Source organism: Chlorocebus sabaeus, chromosome 1 (genome assembly GCF_047675955.1).
Source record: "Chlorocebus sabaeus isolate Y175 chromosome 1, mChlSab1.0.hap1, whole genome shotgun sequence".
Taxonomy (NCBI): Eukaryota; Metazoa; Chordata; class Mammalia; order Primates; family Cercopithecidae; genus Chlorocebus; species Chlorocebus sabaeus.
The window spans coordinates 17,712,718-17,721,338 of record NC_132904.1 but is presented as its reverse complement, the minus strand read 5'-3'; the positions used below and the strand labels follow the sequence as shown (position 1 = coordinate 17,721,338).

Sequence of the window (8,621 nt, the reverse complement as noted above, 5' to 3'; positions counted from 1 at the left end):
GAGCCCACTGACCAACCAGTTACAAGTGAACCTCTCAAACACCAAAAGGCTGCTTTAAAGAGGGTACAGCTGCAATGAGTCACTTTCCAGGGGAGCCACAAAAGCCATAGGTCCTCTAAGCTCCTCTCACTGGGGCCTGGAGGACAGAGAGCAACCATCTGTGATGAGACACAGGTTAACTAAAGCACATTTTACTGGCTTTTGAATTCTTTCTATTCAGTAGTGGTTAGGAGAAAGGACTCAGGAGTTGGGCAACCTGGTTTGATTCCCAGTGCACACCACTTTCTAGCAGGCAACCCAATTTCTTTTAACCTGTTTGCTCATCTGTAAAATGAGGATGGGAACACTAACTACCTCCTAGGGATGCTGTGAAGCCTGGAACATGTAGTGGGTATCACGTGTATCCTGCAGCGCCTGATTGTGGTAACAATCAACATTAGCTAGGATAATTATTTGCATATAAGTTCTGATTTTTAAACATTTTTAATGTTTAATTTTTAAACACTTTAATGAAAAATGGGGACGTGAACAAAGGAACACCCAAATGCAGAACTTGGTAGACAAAATCTTCTAAAACCCCCAAGCTGCCACTTGTTTTTGAGAATAAGGGGACAGCAAATGGGATCCCCAGTCTGGGAGACGCTTGGCTAAATCAAGTCTGAGGCTTCTTTATTGCCTAATTTCAGAGAGAACATTCTTTATTGCAGGGAAAACATTTACAAACTTACTTGTGTTAAGAATCGTTATTTCATAGAACATATCAGGGGCTAGTACTCAATGGAACCCCCACTGAGAAATGCTACCCAAGACCCACTCCACATAGAGGAACATGCAGGGGAAGGCTGAGGCCTGGTCCATCCAGCACTACTGAGTAGTCCACAGAAGCATGCCATTCAGGGGCCTTGTACTGAGGTCAGAGTGAGGGAAGTAGAAGTTTAACCACTTTGGGCCAGAGTTTTAAAGGTCTGGAGGGAGGAACACTGCCGGGCTCTGGGATTCGTTGCTGGCCAGCAGAGTCCTAGGGAGCAGGGACTCTGCAGCACTAGGGAAGAGATGAGCACTGGCAGGTCTGGACCAGCTCTGTTGTGTGGCAGCCAAGGAGAACAGGAGATGCTCAAAAACTAGGTTTGGTAAAAAAGTTTTAAGGTGTTTCCATATAAGTAGAAATCCTGGAGAATACAAAAAGATGGGGAAGGCAGTTTTCTGGGGAGAAATTATGTTTTCCTTCAGGAGCTTTTGGTGGGTTCAGTTGTACACCTTCAGGTACATTAAAATGAAGGCTTACGTTTTGAAAAGGAACCCACACTCCCCTTCAGGAACACGGCAAGCCCACCCGCGCCAAGGACACACCGCCCTCCCCAACCATCAGTAACTCTGAAGACATCAGTTCTTCTCAAACAATTTAATAGCAAATAAACAAAGGAAGGTACCACACTTGGCAGATACAAAATGACTTTTTGTCCGTGTGTCTGTGCAATTAAAACAGATTTAGGTTCCCCATTGGGACAAAAGGAAAAACACACAAAAAAAAGGAAGGAGATTCCTTTGAAACACATACTCCCTTGACCCAAACTTGTAACAATTTTTTTTTTCTTTTTAAATTCACTACACAAACTCTGTGATTAGGTAAGAAAAGCAACGAGAGCTCTTCTTGCCTTTTTTTAAACCATTAAAGTAAAATCCATAATTTTCTACAGAGTACAACACAAGTTCACACAAAAAAGACATTTTCTTTTGCAAATCAAAACAGGAAAGAAAAGAAAAGCTCAAACAAGATAAAGGAAAAGCATTTCTACGGCTGAATCACGACTGAGTTGATTGAATCCCGTTGTTGCTGCAGAACAGACTGTGCGTTTGGTCATAGTGGCAATTTTTTTTCTCTTCACATTGTGAAATCACTTTACATTGTTTTCTAGTAGAAAAGGCAAAAAACTGTACAAAACCCCTAGTGTTAAATACAACGTTTGTACCAATAAAAAACTCACACAGGTTTGTCTCCAAAATGTAAAGTTTCTTTTTTTTTTTTTCTTTTTAAATTATTCACAAAAAGCAGCTGGAAATCAGAAAGGCAGCTGCCGCTCCAGGGTCTCAAATCCATTAAAACCACCACAGAACAATTAAAACAATCAGAGAGAGAAAAGGAAAAGGAAACAACGTCCAACATTTGGCATTTGGTTTTATCCACAGGTTTTCCCAGAGCTCCTCTTGGAATTGAAAGCAAAATATATTGGCAAACACGGCTTCTCAATACATAGGAAGGGGAGCCTCAGTGCCTCCTGCCAACAGAGGCGGCTCTGTGCAGTCAGACTGTGGGGCGCACAGCAGTCTCTCAGGCTGGGGTTTCTGGCCTCTTTCCATCCAATCACCCCTTCCAGGAAATTCAGCAGCCTACCAGACACTGGGCCTCTGCCTGGCTGCCCTTTCCCCCAGGCAGAGTGGCCTTGGGCATAATACCGGGCAACCCGCCAGCCCCAGAGCAGAAACCCTGCTGGGATCCCTTCCTTCATCAACGTTGGTGTGGAGGATGCTCAGCAGCGCTTCCACCTCCCCATCCCCAGCCACTAGCTACATCTCTCCACCCTTCCCTGGACAGTCCTACTTCCCAGCTCGCCCACCCACCAGCAGCTTAGGTCTGGGTGGGATCTATCATCAGCTCCTTCCCCTGCAACCTCTTCCCTCCACAGATCCACCCTGTGACCTCTCCTCTCCTCGCCTCTCCCCCTCCACTCACATTCTTACTCAAGTCTCCAAGACCCTGAGGCTGGATGGTGCCACAAGAGAAGAGGGTCAGTTTCCCTCAGGGAACCAAAAAAACTGGCTTGCTCGGCACCCAGGGACAGTAGCTGTTTGGCTCTTCACCCAATTTAAAAAACAAATCCCTGCCCTTTCCCCCACCCCACCAGCTAAGCAAGAGCAGAGCTGTGGTGAAGAGCCAGTGCGGGGTGGCTGGTGCCCAGGGCTGTAAACAGTGTGAAGACTGTAGTATTGTGCTTGTCACCTAGGAAAAGCGCCAGCAGGTGAATTGCCGCTTGGTGCGCAGATGGCCTCCTACTACGGGGTGGTTGGGAGCGCCCTCCTTCCTCCAGGTGCTCACTGCCCCTAATGCGCTAAGTAAGCCTCTTGCCCACCTGCTGCCACCTTCTAGGCTCTACCTCTGCTTCTTGTGTCTCTCCAGGCCCCCTTCCCACCCTCTCTGAGCAGAGCAGCCAGCCTCCTGGACGCCCTGCTGAGACCTGGAGGCCACACGAAGTGACAGTCTAAGTGCACAGGCAAACGCTCTAAGGGCAATAGAGGAGAAAGTTGCCACTTCAAAATAAAACAATACAATCTTGAAAAAAATAATCAACCCTACAACAATTTAAAACAGCTTCTTTGAAACCCTTTTAAATCGATCAGTTTTTGCACAAACTATAGAAAACAGAGAGGTGAAGGTGATATATACGAAGGTGTGAAGAAACAGCAGGAAACATGCAAAACTTTTTTCTGGGCATAATCTTAGTAGGAAAGGAAAAAATTCAAAACAAAAACACAAAAACAATACAAAAACAAAAACAACAACAAAAAAAGCATCACATTTTGCTGTGGAGACTTTAGGAACAAGCATGGGGCTGAGGGGAAGGGGCAGGTGGGATCCAGGACTCCCCACAGAGTCGCTCCAGGGAAGAACCACAAAAGAAAAAGAAAAAGGGCTGGCTGGGGCCCAAACTGCAGCCTGCGGTCAAAAAGGAAAGGGGGTTCAGGTGCTCTCTGCAGTTGAGAACTCAGAAGAAAAACAAAAGAAAGAACAATACATGCGGTCTCCTCAAGCCCCACAGACTGTATCAGCAAAATGTGCTCAGGAGCCTCAAAGGTTTTAGTGACATCTTTTATTTCATTGTTTACTTCAAAGTTGTCTTTAAAACTAAGCACACAGAGAAACAAAGCCTAGAAACGGACTGGCTGTGTGTTCACAGAAATACAAACACCACGCGGTATGTGCTAGTAGGGCTGCTCTGAAGACAATTACAAAGAATTGGAATCACAAAATCAAGTGGTTATCTTATGAAGTTCTAGAAAAATAGATTTTTTTTATATTCAAATGCAAGTTTAAATATTTCCCCTTCAGCAGTCGTTCTAGCAAAACCAATTTGGCAGCACAAAAGGGAAAAAAAAAAAGGAAAGAAAAAAAGAAAAAGAAAAAAAAAAAAACGAAGAAACAAACATAATAAAAATACACGTCAGCATCAAAGGTCAACACAAGGTCAAAGGTGAGAGTTCAAGCATCAGAGAAGCTGAAGAGACAGGGATTTGGACGATGTACTTGACGCCACATCGACATGCTTTAGGCACAACGATGAACAAACGGCAGGAATCTAGAAAAAAAAACAAACCAGAAAGAGGGAGACCCACTGAGTTACACAGAGCAATACATCCAAACAAAGAGAGAGAGAACAGGACACTCACTGTGTGTACAGCCCTGAAATGAGGTGGGCGGGCAGGGATTGGGTAATGACAGGGAACTTTTGCACATGCTAACAATGGACACAGGGAAAAGTCAAAAAGGACATGGAGGACACCAAGAACACATCTAATTGCCAGAGACAGAAGGGAACCTAAGGCTTGGATTTTCCATGAAGCACCCAACTCCTAAGAGAAGGTCTCCAGGGGAGCAGAGCCTCAGCCTCTCTCCCCCACTCTCTGGTCACAACCCAAGGGGAAGCAGAAGATGCTGGCTGGGGTGGGGAAAATTTTTCAGGGAAGAGGACCAGAATTTCTGCTCTTATCTTATGGGAATGGCCCTTTGTTCCCAGAAATCCAAGCTCTTAGCTTCCACCCAGGCCCTGGCCACTCAAGTGGAACCCAGGAGACAGTGGTCTGGCTGCATTCAAGGCAAATCAATTTCATGATGTAACCCGAGTAAGAAACAAAACTACAACAAAAAACACTTTGTAAGTGAAACCTTCACACAACAGAAAAGGATTGCTTAAGACTTGACAGCGAGTCTCCACTCTGAGCTGAGCCCTTTCACACATGAGACTTGTAGGGGAGCAGCTTCTTCACAAAACCATCTTTGGCCTGGGGAAAGAACTGTGCTCAAGGGCAGTGCTACTGCTGTGCTAACTCACTTGGCAAGGGGAGGAGAGAACAGAGAAATGCATGGTCTCACCAGCTGGCTGCTCAAGCAGCCCAGGACCCTGCTGGGGCAAGCATTCCTTTTAAGAGAACCCATCAGCAGGTATGAAGCCCTCAGGGTCTGGTATCAAAGGTGGGTGGATTGCACCTTGGCCTCTTATGTCATTAGGAAAGGGGTTTCATAAGGTCCCAGAGCCCAAGACAAATCCATGGACAAATAATGGTGAGATGGGGGAAGGCAGAGAGAAGAGGGGGATGTGGGAAGGGAGTGACGTTTTGGCTAAGGAGGAAGACAGAACAGAAGGCTAGGGAGCACAGCACCGGCAGCACCCTGTGGAGCACAGCTCTCTCCTCTGCCAATTCACAGCATTAACACCTTCCCCTTGGGCAGGTTAGCTGGGCTGCAAACGGGCCACAGAAAGTCAGTAGTTTCAATCATACACAGCACCCTGTGTGTATAACAATCACATTCTGGATTCTACAAAATCCTGGCCTTTTCCAGAGATATAATTTAGGTAATAAATATTCTCCACCCCGGAGCTGTATAAAACTTCTATAAAAATAGAAACGACATTCTTGGTTCCAGCCGGTTGGGATTCAGAACAGCGCCTCCCCAACCTAGCATTTTTTTCTTTTTTTTTGTTTTCTTTTTTCTTTTTTATTTTTATTTTTTGCATTTATTAAAAAAATCCCATCATGACCCTGGAAGCCTTTAGAACAGTTTTATCCTTTGAAACACAGGACACATTTCTCCCAGTGCGCAGAATTTCAAGTTTACGTGGTTCAGCTTAAGAAGTGTATGTTTCACGTTCCTTAGAGGACAACAGACCCAAGTTATCACTATGAGAAAGGAACAGCTGTCCCAGCTTCAATGGGATAATCCAACACCACCAGCTACCTGTACAACAGTAAGATGGTCAATCCCTGTCTGTTACCCACAGGGACAGCATGACAAGGAGAGAGCCCCCATCTGACTTAATAGCAAACCAACCCCTTTATTCTTATCTCTGCTGCTAGGGGTCAAGACTGGCATTTGTGAGGTTTCAGATTCCAGAGACCCAGGGATCCCGTCCCTGGCCGTGGCTATAGTCATATCTTAACAGGGCCACCTCTGCCAAGGTGTACATTCCCAACAGCATGTCCTTCCTGGTTCTCTACCCCCACAGCACTTCTTAGAGCAGAGGCAGAGCCCAGAAGCTGTGTGGGTCACAGGCAAGAGCTGAAGTAAGACCTGCAGGAGGCAGCAGGGAGCTAACTGTAGCACGAGGACAAAAATGAACACGGTAATACTGAGGTAAATGAACACTCAATTCATGTGGAGGCTGTAAACGTCCTAATGTCACCTCTGCCTCAAAAGCAGAAAATGTGACTGGAGTGGTTACAGGAGGGGTCCGCCAGACCCCTGTGGGAATACTACATCTGGGACACCTCAATCAAGGAGGCAAGGGAGGATTTCTGGCCACTGGCAAATGAAGCATACTGGCTTGCAGGGACCTTCTGATTCAAGTACACCAAGAAACAAGCTCCTCCTCCCCCAACTAGATGGCATTGATCACTCTGCCCACAAGTGGTACCCCCTTCAGCAAGAACTGCAAGCCCTTCTTGGATTTGCCTTCATGAGAAAATTGTGACTTGGGATGGAGGTGACGTTTCTTGCTGTGGTGAACTGCAAGGAAGGAAACCAGGCAATGTATTCCATAGAGGCCTTCTTTAAAGAGACCTGTTGGAAATGGGCCATGGTCTAATTTGGTGTTGAAATAAACTAACCTCTTTGGCTGCTTCTCCCAAACTGCCACCAGCCAGGCAGGGCCAATCCAATACTGACCGCTGGCTGGGGGAGCTGGTAATGGGTGATGCCGCCCTGCTTTTTGCATATGTCAGGCTAACAGGTGCTCTATTTCCAGAGAATTGTTAACACCCTTTCTTGAAAAGAGCGGCAGAAATTCCGGACAAGAATCTGAAAAATATGTGTCAAAAACTATTTCCCAGAAGGCAGTTGTGCAGAAGTTTGAGTCTCCAGCTGCCAGGGCATTAGGTGTCACTCCACTCTCCCCCAAAGTCGCTCTGCTCCCCACAGCTCCCAGGTGTCAGTTCTCATTCTACCCACCCTCACACTAAGGGAGGTTCTGGGAGTCACTTTTTTGTTCTACTCAGTCCCTCTCTTTTGGGGTGGTTTGGGGCAAATCCTGATCATCATCTGTGTTAAATGTTTCCCTGTCCCCCTTCCCCAGGGTGGTATGGTGTTGGTCCTTCTCAACACACACTGGTTACAAACACAGCAAACTTTAAATAAAGGAAAAAAAAAAAAAAACAACTCAGGATATGGCACCTAAACTCCAAAGTAAAACACTGGAAACCAAAGCACAAACTTGTCCTCTGTACGAAGCGAAACTCCCACAGAAGGCAGTAGCCGAGTCTTCAGGGCAAGCTGTGCCTGCGAGAGTGGCAGGGATCAGGGTCCAGGGCTGTCAACACACAGCCTCAGGGCTTCGAATCATTAAGGGTGCTCCTCCCCCACTTACCAGAAGACCCTCTCACTCCAGTCTCAGAGGGGAGCACGCTCAGTAGGGCTTGCTGTCATTCTTCGAACGTTTGAGCTGCACTTTAAGCCGCTTCATGCCAATCTGAAAGCCGTTCATGGACTGGATGGCAGCTTGGGCCGAGACAGGATTGTCGTAACTTACAAAACCTGTGTGTCCAAGCAGAAACCTAGGTGAGGGATATAATGAGGCAAGGAGATTCTCAGTCCTCCTTATGCAAGATACCTATGTGCTTCATCTAAAATCCCAATTTTATTCAGCAGGGACAAGAAATCTGGACATTATATCATATGAAATAAATTAGGTTCTTAATAGTACCACTTAACATCTACATGGTAATTTAAAGGTTTTTTTCTTTTTCTTTTTTTGAGACGGAGTCTTGCGCTGTCGCCCGGGCTGGAGTGCAGTGGCCGGATCTCATCTCACTGCAAGCTCTGCCTCCCGGGTTTGCGCCATTCTCCTGCCTCAGCCTCCCGAGTAGCTGGGACTACAGGTGCCCGCCACCTCGCCCGGCTAGTTTTTTGTATTTTTTAGTAGAGATGGGGTTTCACTGTGTTAGCCAGGATGGTCTCGATCTCCTGACCTCATGATCCGCCCGTCTCGGCCTCCCAAAGTGCTGGGATTACAGGCTTGAGCCACCGCGCCCAGCCTTCTTTTTCTTGAGACAGGGTCTTGCTCTGTCATCCAGGTTGGAGTACAGTGGTGTGACCATGGTTCACTGCAACCTCGGCCTCCTGGGCTCAGGTGATCCTCTCACCTCAACCTCGAGTAGCTGGGAACACAGGTACACGCCACCATGTCTGGCTAATTTTTTGTAGCCATGAGGTCTCACTCTGTTGCTCAGGCTGGTCTCAAACTCCTAGGCTCAAGTGATCCTCCTGCCTTGGCCTCCCAAAGTACTGGGACTTATAGGCACAAACCTGGACTGTTTTAAGGTTTTTTTGCAAACCATTTTCCATATATTATTTT

General features: G+C 46.6%; 1 protein-coding gene across 30 annotated transcripts in view; it reads right to left on the bottom strand.

Annotated features, from left to right (window-relative positions):
- Nucleotides 1–1,387: 1,387 nt before the first annotated feature.
- CELF1 (CUGBP Elav-like family member 1) overlaps nucleotides 1,388–8,621 on the bottom strand; it is a 90,755-nt gene continuing 83,521 nt past the window's right edge. For 14 of the 30 annotated variants that reach the window (XM_073016314.1, XM_007999399.3, XM_007999445.3 and 11 more), the window contains one exon: nucleotides 1,388–7,801. In XM_073016314.1, coding sequence (XP_072872415.1) covers nucleotides 7,674–7,801 — 128 coding nt within the window. In that variant the 3' untranslated portion in view covers nucleotides 1,388–7,673. The remainder of the gene's footprint in view (nucleotides 7,802–8,621) is intronic. The other 16 variants (XM_037999331.2, XM_037999336.2, XM_037999338.2 and 13 more) reach the window with 3 other exon arrangements.